We start from the raw sequence: 19,698 nt of genomic DNA, 5'->3' as shown, positions 1-19,698 counted from the left end.
CTGGGGATTGGCCCTGCTTTGAGCAGGGGGTTGGACTAGATGACCTCCTGAGGTCCCCTCTAACCCTAATATTCTATGATCAATTGCATATCCAAGTTATTCAACTGAAGATTTGAAAAACTCACATTTGTTTTGGTATACTCTCAGTCCATGGTCTTTCAAACATTGCAAGACAGCATCCAAATTTTGAAGATGATCCTTTCCTATAACAAGGATGTCATCCAAACAGCGTTGAACTCCATTCAGCCCTTCAAAATTTCATCTGTGGCTTTCTGGAACAGGGAAGGTGCCAATGTGATACTGAAAGGCAACCTGTTGTAACAAAATAAGCTTTTTTGTGTGTTGATTGTGAGATATTTGCAAGATGCAAGATCAATCTCCATTTGTAGGTATTGTGATAAAGTTCCTCCTCTGCCTTGGTGGGTTCTGTGCTTTCTGGTGGATTTGCTCACCTCACAGGTTCACAGCAGTCCTAAGTTTGGCTCCTTTTGTTAGAGGCACAAACCTGCCATTCACTTGGCTAACCTCATCACTGGCCAGCATTGGAAAAAGGAGAACAATCCTTCCAGTCTCTGCTGGCCCACCTAATGGGTCGGAGGACAGGCCAGAGACCTTCCCCCTGGTGGGACCCACAGTCCAGAACAACTCCTCTTATATCAAATAGGGAGTTGAGGGGATGGGGGGGAACCTGGGCCTGCCCTCTACTCCGGGTTCCAGCCCAGGGCCCTGTGGATCACAGCTGTCTATAGTGTCTCCTGTAACAGCTGCGTGACAGCTACAACTCCCTGGGCTACTTCCCCATGGCCTCCTCCAAACACCTTTTTTATCCTCACCACAGGAACTTCTTCCTGATGTCTGGTAATGCTTGTACTTTGCAGTCCTCCAGCAGTATGCCTACTCACTCTCAGCTTCTTGCGCCTCTTACTCCCAGCTCCTCACACGTGCCCTCACTGACTGAAGTGATGTCCTTTTTAAACCAGGTGCCCTGATTAGCCTGCCTTAATTGATTCTAGCAGCTTCTTGGTTGGCTCCAGGTGTCTTAATTAGCCTGTCTGCCTTAATTTGTTCTGGCAAGTTCCTGATTGTTCTGGAACTGCCCCTGTTACCTTACCCAGGGAAAAGGGACCTGCTTAACCTGGGGCTAATATAGCTGCCTTCTATCACTCTCCTCTGGCCCTATCCTGTCACAGTATGCATTGAGCAAATCCAATATACTGAAATACTGTCCACCACTAACAAACAAACAAATCTTCAACAGAAGGTAGTGGACACTGGTCTGCACATAAAGCTGGATTCAGTATCACTTCAAAGTCTCTACAAATTCAGACTGAACCACCTCCTTGATTACTGGTACAATGGATGTAGCCCACTCATTGTGTGAAACCAGTGACAGGACTCCAGTGATAAATAAACAGTCCAAATCTGCTTCCACCAGAGGCCTCAGAGCATAAGGCACAACTCTGGGCTCACAATACTTTGGTTGGCTTTCAGACTTAACTGTACGATTCACTGACATGTTCATCTTTCTAAGCTATTTTTCGAAAACTTTGAAGTGTCTGGCCAATATGTAATCATCATCAAGTACGAGGTGTAGCTGTTTGATGATACACCATATGGGTCCCAGTGTGGGGTGATAGGTGACAACTAGGAGTGTGAAATTGCAGAACTACTGACTGTGGTATGTAACCTATCATTTAAATCAACTTCTATATCAGATGACGGGAGGATAGCTAATGTGACACCAAGTTTTAAAAAGGCTCCAGAGGCAATCCCAGCCATTACAGGCCGGTAAGCCTAACTTCAAATTGGTTGAAACTATAGTAAAGAACAGAATTATCAGTGATACACAGATGAACATGATTTGTTGAGGAAGAGTCAACATGGTCTTTGTAAAAGGAAACCATGCCTCACTAATCTACTAGAATTCTTTGAGAGGATCAACAAATAAAGTATCAGAGGGGTAGCCGTGTTAATCTGGATCTGTAAAAGCAGCAAAGAGTCTTGTGGCACCTTATAGACTAACAGACGTTTTGGAGCATGAACTTTAGTGGGTGAATACCCACTTCATCGGATGCATGTAGTGGCAGCTCATGCTCCAAAACGTCTGTTAGTCTATAAGGTGCCACAAGACTCTTTGCAACAAATAAAGGTGATCCAGTGGATATAGTGTACTTGGACTTTTAGAAAGCCTTCAACAGGGTCCCTCACCAAAGGCTCTCAGGCAAAGTAAGCAGTCATGGGATAAGAGGGAAAATCCTCTCACGGATCAGTAACTGATTAAAAGATAGGAAACAAAGGGTAGGAATAAATGATCAGTTTTCAGAAAGGAGAGAAGTAAATAGTGGTGTTCCCCAGAGGTCTGTACAGGGACCAGTTGTGTTCAACGTATTCATAAATGATCTGGAAAAAGAGGTAAACAGTGAGGTGGCAAAATTTGCAGATATTACAAAGTTACTCATGATAGTTAAGTCCAAAGCAGATTGCGAAGAGTTACAAAGGGACCTCCCAAAAATGAGTGACTGGGCAACAAAATGGCAGATGAAATTTAATGCTGATAAATGCAAAGTAATGCACATTGGAAAACATAATCCCAACTATATATACACACAGAAAAGTGGAATCTAAATTAGCTGTTACCACTAAAGAAAGAGCTCTTGGAATCACTGTGGATAGTTCTCTGAAAACATCCTTTCAATATGCAGCAGCAGTCAAAAAAGCTAACAAAATGTTGGGAATCATTAAGGAAAGCGATAGATAATAAGACAGAAAATATCATATTGCCTCTATATAAATACACGGTATGGCCACATGGCATGCAGATGTGGTTGTCCCAAATCAAAAACGATATATTGGAATTGGAAAGGGTACACAGAGAAGAGCAACAAAAGTGATTAGGGGTAGGGAACAGTTTTCATATGAGGAGAGATTAATAAGACTGAGACTTGTAAGCTTGGAAAAAATAAGACTAAGGCGGGGAGGGGATAGCTCAGTGGTTTGAGCATTGGCCTGCTAAACCCAAAATTATGAGTTTGATCCTTGAGGGGGCCATTTAGAGATCTAAAGCAAAAAAAATCTGTCTGGGGATTGGTCCTGCTTTGAGCAGGGGGTTGGACTAGATGACCTCCTGAGGTCCCTTCCAGCCCTGATATTCTATGATATGACAGAGGTCTATAAAATCATGACTGGTGCAGAGAAAGTAAATAAGGTTTAAAACAAACAAAAAGAAGTATTTCTTCACCCAATGCAGTCAACTTGTGGAACTCTTTACCAGAGGATGTTGTGAAGGCCAAGGCTATAACAGGGTTCAAAAAAGAACTAGATAAATTTGTGGAGGATAGGTCCATCAATGGCTATTAGCAGTGATGGTGTCCCTAGCCTCTGTTTACCAGAAGCTGAGAATGGGTGAAAGGGGATGGCTCACTCAATGATTACCTGGTCTGTTCTTTCCCTCTGAAGCACCTGGCATTGGCCACTGTCAGAAGACAGGACACTGAGCTAGATGGACCCTTGGTCTGACACTGTATGGCCATTCTTGTGTTCTCCCAGGTTGCAAAAGCCAGCTGACACTCCTGTAGAGCCCTACATTACTGCTTCAGTTTCCTTCTGAGTCCATTCACCCTCCTCCCCACTTCTTTTCTGTGGTCCTCTTCCTGTTCCATAGCTGTAAAATGAAGCTATATGTTCCTGCATCAGAAAACACTCCTGGTCCCACTCATCACCAAGGGAACCTTGAGCTGGTGGGGGCTGTTCCTGCACCTGTATCTTAAAAGATGCTGAACCATCTTTTATATGCTGAACCATCAGTGGCGTCAAGTGTTGTGGATAGCTGTGGGAGTAGGGCCTGGGACCTGAGGTTTGTGCTTTTTCTCTCCCTCGTGCATTTGGAGTACCTCTACCTCCTCAGGATTCCTGTGCAGAAGCTGATGCCATAGAATTGCTGTACTGTTACTGTCACCCACCTATACATAAACACCTCATAGTCCTCTACACAGAGGGAGCAGCAAACCATACCTGGTTTCCCCACTACTATTGTGAAATGCTGTCATGCATGAGAGTTCAGTGTTCTGGCCTTCACTCTATCCCTTCTTCTGAGTGGCAGCTTCTGGTCACCTGCATCAGCATTTCCCCCATACTCTTAAATTCTTCCACTCCTGTCACTTTTCTTCTCCACCCTCTTCATTTTAGATTTTAAGATATTTGTTATAATCCCATCTCCTGCCACAATCCTTTCTTTCCTTCACGGCCACGGAATGGTAAGGACAAAGTGGCCACTCTTGTACTGCTCTCAGAATTTGAAATGTTATCCTAGCACTTTCACTCCAAGGGGAGGTTTCCTGTCTGTGCTGTTGAGTAATTATCATCTTGGTGCTATTCAGGGGAAGAGACCATCACAGCCTACCTAGATTGTTTTTAAAAGCACCAAAGGGAAAAAACAAAAATACTCACACAAAAACAAAAATGAGAGATTAGGGCAAATGCAGTAGCAGGAGTGATATAGATTTGTTGGGTTAAGTAAATAAGGGTTCTGATAGCTTATGTAAGCAATTTGTTTTAACTGAGATTTTTTGGTATTCAATAGGTATTGCTTCATTGATGGTGTCGTTCATCGTGAGTTTATATTATAACACCATTTTAGCCTGGGTGATGTGGTATTTCATTAACTCATTCCAAGAGCCCCTTCCTTGGAGCGCTTGCCCACTAAATGGGAACAGAACAGGTAATTAATATTTCAAGTCTCTTGTAATTATTGGTGTTAAGGTTTCAAAGTGTTACAACCTCTTTTTTATTCCTGTAACATGGCATTAAGTTCTACTGTACAGATTTTGTAAATGGCTCGTTTAAAAATCTTCTCTTTGTACTAGGGCTGTCAAGCGATTAAAAAATTAATCGTGATTAATCACGTATTTAATCAGATGGTTAAAAGATAATAGAATACCATTTAAATACTTTTTGATGTTTTCTACATTTTCAAATATATTGATTTCAATTACCACACAGAATACAAAGTGAACAGTGCTCACTTCATATTATTTTTTATTACAAATATTTGCAAAGTAAAAAACCAAAGAAATAGTATTTTTCAATTCACCTAATACAAATAATGAAGTGCAATCTCTTTATAATAAAAGTTGAACTTAACTTACAGAATTATGTACAAAAAAACTGCACTCAGAAACTTACAAATGTAGATTTTTTTGTTACATAACTGCACTCAAAAATAAAACAGTGCAAAACTTTAGAGCCTACTTCTTGTTCAGCCAATCGCTCAGACAAACAAGTTTGTTTACATTTTCAGGAGATAATGCTACCTGTTTCTTGTTTATAATGTCACCTGAAAGTGACAACAGGTGTTTGCATGGCACTGTTGTCACCGGTGTCGCAAGATATTTATGTCCCAGATATGCTAAAGATTCATACATCCCTTCATGCTTAAACCACCATTCCAGAGGATATGTGTCCATGCTGATGATGGGATCTGCTCAATAATGATCCAAAGCAGCGCAGACCAACACATGTTCATTTTCATCTTCTGACACCAGCAGAAGGTTGATTTTCTTTTTTGGTGGTTTGGGTTCTGTAGTTTCCGCATTAGAGTGTAAATAAGAAGCGGACATCATTATGTCCTGTAAATATAAACAAACTTATTTCTCTTAGTAATTGACTGAAGAAGTAGTAGAACTGAGTAGACTTGTAAACTCAAAAGTTTTACATTGTTCTGTTTTTGAGTGCAGTTATGTAACAACAAAAAATCTACATTTGTAAGTTGTACTTTCACAATAAAGAGATTGCGCTTCAGTACTTGTATGAGGTAAACTGAAAAATACTATTTCTTTATCATTTTTACAGTGCAAATATTTGTAATAAAAATATAAAATGAGTACTGTACACTTTGTATTCTGTGTTGTAATAAAAATCAATACATTTGAAAATGTAGAAAAATATCCAAGATATTTAATAAATTTCAATTGGCATTCTATTGTTTAACAGTGCGATTAATCACAATTGTCTTTCTCTCAGTGCCTAACAGCCTGCCTGGCTGTGATACTGCACAGCTCCCCTTCAGTCCAGTTGCTCAATTGGAGGAAGGAGTAGCCAGAGCAGGTCTATACATTGGCTACTCCTTCCTCCAATTGCTTCCATCATTCCTTTGCAGACAAATTGAGCAACTGGACTGAAGGGGAGCTGTGCAGTACCAGTGTTGACCAGCAACGACTATGCTGGTCATCAATCATTACCAGTGTTGACAGGGGAGTAATAACTTGTAACTATCCTTACATACTCCTTCCTCCAATTGAGCAACTGGACTGAAGGGGAGCTGTGCAGTACCAGTGTGGCTACTCCTTCTTCCAATTGAGCAACTGGACTGAAGGGGAGCTGTGCAGTACCAGTGTGTGCAGTACCAGTGTTGACAGGGGAGTAATAACTTGTAACTATCCTTACATACACTTTGCAATGATTGATGGAAGGAAGAAGGGGGAGCAGTGCAGTACCCAGTTGCAGTACCAGTGTTGACAGGGGAGTAAGCTGTGAAGAGCAGGTCTATACATTGGTACTGCACAGCTCCCCTTCAGTCCCTGTGCACCTCACACATTGGCTACTCCTTCCTCCAATTGAGCAACTGGACTGAAGCTTCCATCATCCCTTTGCAGACAAATAATATTCCCCACATCACAACTAAGGCATGATGTGAAGAGCAGGTCTATACATTGGCTACTCCTTCCTCCAATTGAGCAACTGGACTGAAGGGGAGCTGTGCAGTACCAGTGTTGACAGGGGAGTAAGCTAAGTAAGAGTCTGTAGTGAGTTACTATCTGTACCCCCTGTGCCAAATAGCTGAGGGCACAGGGGGGTACATAGAGTTTTACTGGAATCCTGTGGATCAAATATATACATAATAATTCAGTAAAAAGTGGCATGTGTGGCATCTACTAAAAGCCAGTAATATGCTGGTCATCAATCATTGCAAAGTGTATGTAAGGATAGTTACAAGTTATGTATCTATACTGAAAACTATGTTCTTAAGCTATGTAAGTTAAGTCAACAGAAGGTGATAAACAGTTTCCATGCAGGCAAGGGATAGGAGACCCTCATCTTCCTGACTGGTCATTGTTTGTTTATTTTGCATCTTACAATGCATGTCTATTTGCATGCAGAGCCACAAGCTAATCAAGACAGCAAAAAATCACAAGAGTTCACAACATCTACATGAAGGAGCACAGAGCAGGAGGGTGTCCTGTTTATGATGAAGATCAAAGAATTAGTTTGCTATATCATGACAGGGCAGAGAGTCATACAGTATTCTTCACATGGGGAGACAAGCTGCTAGTGGGCATTGTTTTATGACTGGAGGATCACAGCCAGGCAGGCTGTTAGGCACTGAGAGAAAGACTTTGGAGTGAGCTAAACTTTTAGACAAGAGTGTATCTTGTTCCTTACGTCTAGGTTTTAGAATGTATTTAATGATTTTGTTTTATATATAACCATTTGTTTCCATTATTTCAACTTATCATTTGAATCCCTAGTCTTCATTAAACTTTTGCTTTTTTTTATAAACATATCTAAGTGCTGTGTGTTAAGCAGAGCTGTGACCTAAGGTGCAACAGATAAGCTGAGATATTCTGTTCCTTTGAGAGCAGCTGTCAAGGTTCCCTCCCCACTCTGAACTTTAGGGTACAGACGTGGGGACCCACATGAAGATCCCCTAAGATTATTTCTACCAGCTTACGTTAAAAACTTCCCAAGGCACAAATTCTCCCTTATTCCTTGTATTAAGTAACGCTGCCACCACCAAGTGATTTAAACAAACATTTAGGGAGGGCCACTTGGAGCCCTACTTTCCCCAAATATCCCCCCAAGCCCCTACACCCCCTTTCCTGGGGAGGCTTGAGAATAATATCCTCACCAATTGGTACAGGTGAACACAGACCCAAACCCTTGGATCTTAAAATGATGACAAATCCATCAGGTTCTTAAAAGAAGAATTTTAATTAAAGAAAAGGTAAAAGAATTATTCTGTAAAATCGGGATGGTAAGTACTTTACAGAATAACAAAAGACTCAAGAACATAGAGGATCTCCCCTCTCAGCAAAACCTTAAAGTTACAAAACCAGCTGTTCAGACTTTAAAAAAAAATCATATGGACCACCTCAACCTCCCACTCTTGATAACACAACAATCCTGTGTCAGCTACAGTAGTAAGCACCATGAAAGAGTAGCAGTAGGGTGGCATTTATGCATTCCAGTTGTATAATGAGATCAACTTTAGTAGTTATATGTCCCCCCTCCCATTACATTAGTATCTGAAGCCCTGATTCACAAAAGGTATGTAGGCACCTAAGTCCCAGTTTTAGGCTCCAACATGATTCACAAAATTCATGCTGAACCCTGTAGGCACCTAAACTCACTCAGCACCTAAGTGTTCAGGGTGAAAGATCCCTTGGTGCCTAAGTTTCTGCCTCTGACCATGCACACTGTTGCCTCCCTCTAGGCATCTTGGTACCTTTCTCCCATCTAACCCCCAAGGTGATCCACAAACTGAGGGAAGATAGGTCAATGAACATCAAAGTAAAGTGTGGAGCCAAATCTGTAAAGCCCTGCACAGATACAAACTTTGTATCCACGTCCAATCTGCAAAAATGATCTGCAGATATGCAGGACTCTACAAATCTGGTAGGCAAGCTCAGAGGTCACATACTGGATCAGGTCCCAGTCAGAATCTGGCTGGCGGAGGAGGTTAGAGCACTCACCTGGTATCTCGGAGACCAGGGTCAATTCCCCACTCTGCTGGAAGGGAAGAAAGGATTTGAACAGGGGTCTTCCCCTTTCAGGAGAGTGCTCTAACTACAGAGATATTCTTATATGGGGTCCTGTGGCACCTTATAGACTAACAGACGTAGTTAGTTGAAAGCTCATGCTCCAATACGTCTGTTAGTCTATAAGGTGCCACAGGACTCTTTGCTGCTTTTACAGATCCAGACTAACACGGCTACACCTCTGATACTTGTGTGGGGCTCCCTCAGTCTCTCTTGGTGAAGTAGTTCCACTGTGAATAAATACTTAGTGTCACTGGGCGAGAGAAAGAAAATTACTCGGTAGTCCAGTGGTAAGGGCACTCACTTCATATGTGAGAAACTACAGGGCCAAAGCCGCTGGCCTTATCACTCTATTTATTCACAGTGGAGCAGCTTCACCAGGGGAGTTTGAAGGAATCCCATATCAGCCTCTCTCATAGCACATGCTCCTGTGATGTGAGCATTCCCTGTTCAGATTCTCTCTTCCTACCTCTGACAGAGAGGGGAGAATTGAACATGGTCTCCCACACCCCAGGTGAGGTGCTCTAATCACTAGACTAAAAAGTTATAAGGCAAGCAGCTCCTCCAGCTCTTTGTTGTAGAATGAGACAGACATCTCACTCATTCCCACAAAAACTATTTAGGCACCTAGTCCACCTTACTCTTGGAGAGGGGTTCCTGTACATGGATCACAAGGAGAGAGAGTCCCATCCCAGCAGCCCAGACCTAGGGCTGGTCTACACTGGGAATTTACATGGGCATAGTTATGTCTCCCAGGGGTGTGACATATGTACACACTCAAGAGACATAGCTACACTGATCTAACCCCTAGTGTAGACAGTGCCACGCTGACAGAAGAATTTTTTCACTGATCTAGCTACCACCTCTCAGTGGTAGGGTTGGGGGGTGGATTACCTATACTGGCAGGAGAACCCCTCCCGTCTGTGTAAGTAGTGTCTAGTGCTGAAGTGCTACAGCAGCACAGCTGCAGCATTTAAAATGTATACAAGCCCTTGGGCACCTATCTCCATGAGAAGAGGGGGGGCTTAGGACACATTCTTGTCATCAGCATCTCCTATTGGCTAGCTTAGGCAGCTCCCCACCTAGTGTGTTAGCTTTTATGAACTGCAGTCTAAGGCATGTATCTCTCTTCTTTCATTGTATAGAGAACATTAGGTCCCTAACTCAGATTTTGGGAATCATAGTGCTGTTCCTGTGATTTTCTAGATGCTGCAAGACTGAGCAGTGCAATATCTAAGTCTCTTTGTGGATCTCGGCTTGAATTTCTCAGTATTACATATTTATACTCACAGGATCCCTAGGAAAGTACTACTCCAAGAGATGACTCATGCTTGCTGATAGTAGGGGGCACAATGTAAAGGGAGGCCACATGATCACCCCACATCACCTCTGGAAGGAAACTTCCAGCCCCACCTCCCTGGGCCAGGGCAGCCAATCCTGATGGCTCCTGAGGGATGAGGCCACAGACGCAGGGATCATATGCCTCTAGGCTGGGCTAGGGGCAGCCCCGGCCCTGGGAGACTCACAGTACCAGTGTCTCCCTGGAGCTCCCATGTCCTTGTGGACACCTCAGCAATGGAAAGGGCATGGGAAATGCCCCTACTTCTGGCTGAGCAGAGGGACCCTGCTCCCAACACCTTCCCCAGTGACCTCCCACCCTGCGCCCGACCTGGGGCCACCACACTCTCTCTGCTAAAATTAACTGTGGGGAGGGAGGGCTCTGCCTTCTCCTGCTGCATCTCCCCACATTTTTGGCTCATTTGGTCCCTGTCCCAGCAGCAAGCCCGAGCAGGGAGTATAGGGGGCGGGGAAGAGCCGCTTCTCACACCAGCTGAGGGTGGCCGTTCATGGTCACTGCTGAGCAAGCCTGGAGACCCCCATTTCTCTGCACATTTCCAGGTCACTTGGCCCCTGTCTTTGGCAGCTGGGCCCAGGCAGGGAGCAGAGGGGTGAGCGACCACCGCCTCTGCTGCTGGGCTCTTTCCCAGGCAGCAACCCTGAGCTGAGTCAGCCAACATGAGAAGCAACTCCATACTGCCTTCAGTTCCCTGTCCAGGCCCAGCTGCTGGGAAAGGGGCCGAGCAAACTGCAAGTGCCAGGGGAGAGGCACAGCAGCAGGACAGAGCTAGCAAGGCTCTCGCAGAAATGTGTGGGTGGGTGGATGGGGGACACCTGACCCCACATGCATCACCTCTTTTGCAGGTAGCCTTAGTTTGTGCATCATTGCCTAAGACTAAACCCAAGGTCACCCAGGAAGTCTGTGGCACTGCAAGGAATTGAACTCTGGTCTCCTAAATTCCACACTAGTGTCCTAATCACTGGACAATCTTGAGATGGGCATGGTTGCTTAGGAACTTTGAAGTATTAGATTTCCTGACCTGAATAGTGCTGGTGCTTCATCCCTACATGATTCTTGAGGTTCCTGTAGCCAAAGTCCCTTTGTAAGGTGGTATGGTCTCTCACCAGCCTATCTGGATTTGGTCCTGCAGGAGAGAGATGCAGGGAAATGCCTAGTTTGAGGATCCTGCTGGTGCTTAGGTGCTGGGTGTCAGGACTAAGGAAGTTATGCACAGGCCCAGCAGCATATTCATACAATTGTAGGATTTGAAGGGATTGCAAAAGGTCATCTAGTCCAGTCCTCTGCACTCACAGCAGGACTAAGAATTATCTAGATCATCCCTGACAGGTGTTTGTCTAACCTATTCTTAAAATCTCCAATGATGGAGATTCCACAACCTCCCTAGGCAATTTATTCCTGTGCTTAACCACCCTGACAGTTAGGAGGTGTTTCCCAATGTCCAACCTAAACCACTCGTGCTGCAATTTAAGCCCATTGCTTCTTATCACAAGGAGGAAGAAAAATTGTTTTCCTTAACCATTGAGGATAGGACAATCTTTTATGCGCTTGAAAATGTCATTATGTCCCCCCTCAGTCTTTTCTTCTCCAGACTAAACAAACCCAATCTTTTCCCCCAATCTTTCCTCATAGGTCTTGTTTTCTAGGCCTTTAATAATTTTTGTTGCTCTTCTTTGGGTTTTCTTCAATTTATCCACATCTTTCATGAAATGTGGCACCCAGAACTGGACACAATACTCCAGTTGAGGCCGTATCAGCATGGAGTAGAGCGGAAGAATTACTTCTAGTGTTTTGCGTATAACATTCCTGCTAATATATCCCAGAACGATGTTTGCTTTTTTTGCAACAGTGTTACACCGTTGACTCATATTTAGCTTGTAATCTACTATGACCTCCAGATCCCCTTCTTCAGTACTCCTTCCTAGAAAGTCATTTCCCATTGTGTATGTGCACAACTGATTGTTCCTTCCTAAGTGGAGTACTTTGCATTTGTCCTTATTGAATTTGAGGAGGTTGTGAAGGCTAGGACTATAACAGGGTTTAAAAGGGAACTAGATAAATTCATGGAGGTTAAGTTCATTATTGGCTGTTAGCCAAGATCGGTAAGGAATGGTGTCCCTAGCCTCTGTTTGTCAGAGGGTGAAGATGGATGACAGGAGAGAGATCACTTGATCATTGCCTGTTAGGTTCACTCCCTCTGGGGCACCTGGCATTGGCTACTGTTGGTAGACAGAATACTGGGCTGGATGGACCTTTGGTCTGACCCAGTATGGCCATTCTTATGTTCTGTATCTTAGGTGAATGCTCTAGCCCTTGGGGGGGAAGGGTGAATGCACATGCCATCATGTCCTTCTCCTGTCTTGTCAATTTAGCTCTTCATTTCCTGTGTTTTCATACACACACAAGCCCCACAATAAAAATGTTTCATTCCATTTAAAAAGAATTGTCAACACTTCCAATTTGCAAAATATTCTGAATTTCAGTTTTGCTCAAACCAATGTTTTTTTTTTTCATTTTTGGAAATGCCAATGAACCACAAAATCAGTTATTTGCCCAGCTCTATTCCACAGGACTGACCTCTGGTAAAAAAACTCTGGAGAATACCAGTTGTTTGTGGACCACAGTTTGGATACTGCTGCCCTAGCTAAGACTGTCGACTTGGAAACTGAATAAAAGATGTCACACATTGTGTGCTGCTGAATATTGGGTCCCATGGCTCCAACTCTGGCTTTCACAAAGTGAGCCGAAAGTGGTTTTCAGCTGAGGAGTCCCTCAATATAAGGGAATTCACCAGTGGAAGGATGACCAGCATTCTGTGTCCCCTTCACAGCCCTTGCATAGGATGATATACTGGGACGTGGGCATAGCCTCCTTTGCACTCTGTCAATCCCTAGCTGCTGCAATAGTTGATTGGGCAGGCATTGTTGCCATGTGCAATTTAGAATAGCTTCTCCAGGCTGCTTAAAACTGGCCCCATAGGGTGGCTGTAAAAATGATGTAAGGCCCCCCTTCTGTACACTACCCAGATGAGGATTTCAGTCCTTGATCATTTAGTCTTGACTAATATTTTAAGTTTCCAGAATAGCTGCCTTTCTTCACTAATACAGAATGTTGCTTCATAATTATTGTTCCCACAGTGCATGGGAAATGAGATATTGTTTAAATTTCACACTTGCCAGTTTAGTAATACTTGTCATACTTTTCTTTTCAGGATACATTGAAGAATGCCATGAAAGTACTGCAGTAAATTACTTCTGGTACAGGAAAGCTTTAAACATAGGCTCTGATATCACTGACAGTGGCAACTTACAATGGTGGTTAGTTTTGTGCTTGGCCATTTGCTGGGCAATTGTGTACGTATGTACCATTCGAGGAATTGAATCGACAGGAAAGGTGAGGAAATAGAGAGAAGACCACTTAGAAAAGTTGCTGCTCTGTCTCTTGTCCTTAAAGTACTAGATTTCATCTTCAAGGGAAATGCAAAAACAAGTATGTTCTTTCAAACCCTAATTCTTAGCGTAGATATCCCCAAATGTATTTTAGGGAGGGATTTTATAACAAAACAAATTCTAATTGGTCATTCTGCTTCCTGAAAAAAACATGTTATATTTAGAATATGCTGTACTAGAATGAGATGTTGTAGTAACTAAAATAACCTCTATTCTCTGTCTCGCTTTTCTTATTTCCTATTAGGCTATTTATGTAACAGCCATATTTCCTTATCTGGTCCTAACTATATTCCTTATTCGTGGACTCACTCTACCAGGAGCCACTGAAGGTTTAGTTTACTTCTTCACTCCTAATGTAAGTATCAGTGTTGGGTGTATTCAAAAACATACTTTTTTCTAGTTATACTGGCCATCTAGCTTTCAAATATCATTTTTCCAAAAACTTCCTATCCAGTACTAAGGTTCTTTTCAGTCAGAGTATTTGTAGTTATATGAATATATCTTAGATTGTGGTAAGAGTGAAAGGAGTACTAAATCATTTTTTACTAAGCATTTTCCCATACTTTATGATACAGTATATGCTTAGGTGGAAGCATACTATGAAGGCATCATTAGTGACACCAAAGTTAAAGTGGAATTGAGTTTTGCACTTAAAGGACTGATTCAGCTTCTTATGAAAAATGTGTATCCTTCTGAAAATTACAGTACTTACTGAGTAAAAAAAAATCTTTGGAGATTTTAAAAATAATTCACTTTAGGAATAAACACTTGATATTTTTTAAGATTAATGGTAATTTCCCCCACCTTATTCTTCATAATTGAAAGCTTCTTCAGCAGAGCCTGAAAGAATCAGGATTTATTATGAAGAACTGTCCTATTTCAAAATGACTGCCATCCCCCATTGTTCTCAATAGGACTGAAGGCACAGCTCCCCTCATTTTTAGCCATTTTCAGAAGGCTACTTAGCTTGTAATTGCTTTTTTGATGGGGGAGGGGAGAAGGCAGGAAGTGTAGCTGTACAGTGAAGCTGAGGCAAAGAGACTGAGGGAGGAGGAGGGTTGGAGCAAACAGCAAATCAGCACAGGGAAGAGAAAGTCAGAACTCCCTACAGATTTTGCCTGGAAAGTCCACAGGTCCCTGCTTTAGCTACTTTTGCTTCTGCTAGCTGGAGTCTCTGGCTGGCTCCTCTCTAACTTTCTCCCCAAATGCCACATGATGTGGGAGGAGAGGAGTGGCACCACCTGGACCCTAGTACCCCCAGAGTGTGTATAGGTCTCCCCATCACTGTTCTAGGACCAGGGAAGGAGTGGCCCAGCTGGTCACCATTTTACCACCATCCCTTACTGCTGCAGTCCCTGCTTTGGATGTTTCTGTTCTTACATCTCCCAAGTGAGTGCCCTAATCACTGGGATATTGGGTATTCTGAACATACACACCAACCAGTCCCCCAAATCCCCAGCTGGCTCACCCCAGCTGTATTTTGTGTGGATTAGGCATACTCGGAGCATGCCTATGAGATTGGGCCAAAAAGGCAAGATAGGCAAGAGAAAGCCTAGTTTGAAATCACATTGGGGTAAGGCTCCTTGCAGATTATCTAGCTGTGGGGAAGTGTTAGGATTTTGGCAATTTTGTGTATTCCCAGAGGGGGGAAATTGGGAATAGGTGCTGACAGGGTTAGGCAGCAGCAGAACAATGGTTTTGTGAATGTCAGGCATCGAAGGCTACTATTTTGGCACCACTAAGTCCCTTTGTGTCCCACAGTGTCTCTGGCTCCTCCTAGCATAGTGGGCCACCATCTTCCTTCTGGACAGTTATGACTTCGATCCCCATTGAGAAAAATGGAAAGGGGGCAGCAGTTTGTGAAAAATAAACTCATAAATAATAAATAAATGGAATGATTTATATAATTAATAAATAAATGAAAAACAAATGGCAAAAAGTGACCATTAATCCTAAATATCTTTTCAAAAGCTACCCATTGCATCAGATCTACTCCACAGGTAGGCCAGGAGGGGGTATCTAGGATGTATGTGTGTATATGCAGGGTCACATAAGGAGGTCCAAGAAGAAGGGTGAATTTGGAGGTGGTGCACATGGGGTAATGCAGGGAGGTGTGAGAGGAAGGGGAACTTTGGATGACAGAAGGGAGGGTGAAACTGGTGTACACTTTGGCTATTTTCTTCTGCTCTAGCTAAGAAGGCAGTTGAAAAATCAAGTTTTAACTGATCTATATGCTTGGAGCTGCTCCATGGTAAGGTAAAGCAGCTAGAGCGTACCAGTAAATCTGGCCATAAAAGTTAAAATTAAGAAAGTGATTTAAGGTTGATACTTCATATCTTCAAATCATTAAACCACCACATGGTGACATTGTTTCTTCAATATTCATGTATGAAATTTTATTTTATAAAGAAGGACACTCCTAGGCAAAAACTGTTAAGATGTCGTTAAGGTGGAGCGTACTGTTTAGCAATTTAGGGTAAACTACATTACAGGGATGTTCCAACTATCCTAGAACCTGGCATTATAAACATCAGTGGGCTTTGGACTAGGTCTTAAATATTACACAAAGTATTTTAAATTCATGTCAGCAGAGGAGTATGAGAACAATGGCACTTCGGTCTCTCTCCTACAGCTAAATAAGAATGCTTCTTTATAAAATTGGTTAACAGAGGTCTTGAAAATCTGTTCAGAACAGTAGTTTGGTGGACAAAAACCTATTGAATTGACTTTCACTGTCTTAGCTAAAATAACTACTATAAAATCCTGTTCTGCAAGATGTATCTAATTCTTAACATTTTCTAAAAGGTTTCAAATTCTATTTACATAAAAATATAATTACAGTATTGTAACAAGGTGCACTCACCTCTCACAAGCACCCCCGTCTCAGTGAGTGTGCCTGCACACTCTCAGTTTGTGATGTGTCTTCGGTGACTCAGCCCTCCAGCCAAGTCTGTCTTCCGAGGTGCATATCCAACAGGGGCCTCTCTCAGAGCCCGCTGTAACATCTCTCTCAAGTTGCCCCTACTCCAGAATAGAGCGGTGCCTCAGGCCTCCTTCCCTGGAGGCAGTGTCTTCACCCTCTCAGGGCCTTTCTGGCTTCAGCTAGGCCACTACAGTTCCCCTTCTGGGGTGCCTCAAAGTTCAGGCCACTTTCCCAGTGGCTGGGGTGGGAGGGAACCCAGGCCCACTCTCTACTCCAGGTCCCAATAAATAGCAGACATGCTATGTCCCTTTATCTAAGCAACACTGCTGCTCTAATTCCCTCGGCCACTTCCCCATGGCTCCAGCACATTCTTCACTCTTACCTCAGGGCCTTGTCCTGATAGTCCCAGCAGCCAGCTCAGAGCTCCTTCTTGCTCTCCCTGGCTTTCAGCAGCACAGCACTGCCCTGTCCAAGGTCCTGTAGTTCCCTCAGCCAGCCAGGGATGCCATCCACTCTCCTCCAAGCAAGGGACTGGACTCATACTGGCCCTGCAGCGCTTCTGACACTAGCCTGCTGGGTCTTGATTGGCTGCTTCCCACACAGCCACTCTAGCCAGCTTGGAGGACCGCTCTACTGTCCTTTTCTGGGGCGGGATGTGGCAGGGGGCCTCAGGACCTAGTCCACCCAGTCACAAGCACATTAAACCTTAGACTGCAGTTGTACATACTCCAAAAGGAAATAACAAATGGCTCAGGTTATAAAGTGAAAATAATGGAAACAACTTTTGAAGTTTCACCTTGTTAGTGTCTAGGAGAATTAAATTGCATTAAATAGATGGTTTCAAATATGATTTGTAAGATGCTACATTTTATAAATACTTAGTTTATAAATTGAACAATCAGATTTTAAAATGAATGAATCTAACATTTCAATTATGCTGTCAAAGCAAAGTTGAAAGTGTTGAATACTAAATATATGTTCTTGATTCTTTTAAAGTATAATTCATATAAATTAAAGGTTTACTCCTGCAGCTGCTCCCTCTGTTCTACTACCCTTGACTTAACTGAGAGTATTACCACACTACATCTGACACTATGCTGATGAAAGAGCGCTCTCTCATCGGCATAATTACTCCACCTCCACAAGAGGTGGCAGCTATGTCAGCAGGAGAGTGTCTCCCACCAGCATAGCATGGTGTGGACAGCGCTTAAGTCGATGTAACTTATGTCTTTTTCACACCCGAGTGACATAAGTTACAGTGACTTAAGTGGTAGTGTAGACCAGTCCTCAGAGTTCTGTGTATACCACATCTGTAGGCCTATGATGGATCTATTAAGTTTTTACTGTAGGGACTTGGCAATGCCTTAATCATGTCTCTACTATGGTACTTCAGTTTCCTTCATTTGGGGTTGTTGCGTGATTCTGATGCAGTTTAGCTTTCCACCCAAACCATAAAGTCTTTCCTTTCCAGGGTAACAAAAAGTACAGAAGAAACAAAATACATTCCTTTCCCCTCCCCAGCCATAATCTTCTTCCAGGAACATATGTTCTCCCTCTGTCTGCTACCTTCATTCAGAGGAGCGAGGGGTGCAGTTCTGCTAACCCCAAAGTTAAAAAATGATGACTCTGGCTGAAAAATCATTAATCATGAGGGATTTTTAAAATTATGTTGTGTGTTTAGGTCGCTTGACTATTCAAAGCTTCCTGCTTACAGACTGAGTGAGTGAGACAATTAGTGTTGCCAGCACTCCCAAATGTATTAAAGTGATTTTGACCCCCTACTGCATGATATCTCATCCACTCATCTGCCCATCAATCAATTTTGCACCCCACCCAACTTCACCTCTGCTCTTTCCGTAGTTGCTGGGGCTCTTCATCCCTCTCTTCTAGGCTAGCGAGGGCTGCAGCAGGGTCCTCTTCTCCTTTCCAGACTGGGGGCGGGCAACTCCAAGGGCCCTTCACCCCCCATCAGTCTTTTGCCAAACCAGGTGTTGCAGGAGGAGAAAGGGGAGCAGAGCTGCCCTGAACTCATGGGCTCTTTCTGCTCCCTCCTCCCCTCTGTGAGAGAGGTGTCTACTCCTGTGGGGAGGAGGGAGAGCCCTTCCTGCACCAGCGCTGATTGGCTGCTATGTCCCAGGAGCGCGGGGGGCAGGGGGCGGATTAGTGGGAAAAACAGCCAGTCAAAAGGGGATTTCCCACAGTCAGAGTAGTGTGGCCATCCATCCCCAATTGGGCAGGACAATCCCAAAATACAGAGTTCAAGTCCTGGTCCTGGACTGAATGACTCAGATAGCATTTGTCCCGGATTCCTTGCGGTGCTGCTCCATGCCAGCCCAAGGCTCAGGACTGGCACCAGTCTCTTCACAGTGGTGGGGGAGGAGGTGTGATCTGGGCCTTATCTCCCCTCTCCCCCTAGAAGGCCCACTCCTGCTTCTCCTCTTCACCCCAAGACCCACCCCCTCACCAGGTCAGAAGTGAGAACTGGGCCATGGTAAGAGATGCCCAGAGAGCGCTGGCCACTATGGGGTGCCCTGAACCCTCTGCCTGCCCTTGGGGGGTTGGAGACACAGGCTGGAGACTGCTTTTGGGCACCCCAGCCAGGGGCGGCTCTAGAAATTACGCCGCCCCAAGCAGGGCAGCGCGCTCGCCGCCCTTCCCCGGTCCCGCGGCCGGGGCAGAAGTGTCTGCGGCGGGTGCGCTGTTTCCGCGGCTCCGGTGGCGGGTGCGCTGGTTCCGCGGCTCCGGTGGAGCATGCCTGCGGGAGCTCCGTCCGAGCCGCGGGACCAGCGCACCCGCCGCAGTCATGCCTGCGGGAGCTCAAGCGGAGCCGCGGGAAGAGAGGACCCTCCGCAGTCATGCCTGCGGCAGGTCCGCTCGTCCCGGGGCTCCGGTGGACCTCCCGCAGGCATGACTGCGGAAGGTCCGCCGGAGCCAAATGCCGCCCTGCCGGGACAATGCCGCCCCACGCGCCTGCTTGGCGCGCTGGGGTCTGGAGCCGGCCCTGACCCCAGCCCCTCACCCAGGGCAGGTGGAGGATCCAGGGCTCCCCACAGAGGCCCAGGCTCCTTGGATGGCTCTTACAATGGCCTGGCTCCAGATTCCATCTTGGTCAGGGGGCAGGGTCTCTGCCTGCACGTGTCCTGCTTTTGCCTTTTG

General features: G+C 44.5%; 1 protein-coding gene across 1 annotated transcript in view; it reads left to right on the top strand.

The window, feature by feature from the left end:
- LOC120397938 (sodium-dependent neutral amino acid transporter B(0)AT3-like) overlaps positions 1–19,698 on the top strand; it is a 68,235-nt gene that overhangs the window by 19,740 nt on the left and 28,797 nt on the right. The window contains exons 3-5 of the mRNA XM_039524672.1: positions 4,580–4,717; positions 13,382–13,563; positions 13,864–13,974. Coding sequence (XP_039380606.1) covers positions 4,580–4,717; positions 13,382–13,563; positions 13,864–13,974 — 431 coding nt within the window. The remainder of the gene's footprint in view (positions 1–4,579; positions 4,718–13,381; positions 13,564–13,863; positions 13,975–19,698) is intronic.

This window comes from Mauremys reevesii, linkage group 2 (assembly GCF_016161935.1).
Source record: "Mauremys reevesii isolate NIE-2019 linkage group 2, ASM1616193v1, whole genome shotgun sequence".
NCBI classification, from domain to species: Eukaryota; Metazoa; Chordata; order Testudines; family Geoemydidae; genus Mauremys; species Mauremys reevesii.
This window is presented reverse-complemented; position numbering and strand designations above follow the sequence as displayed.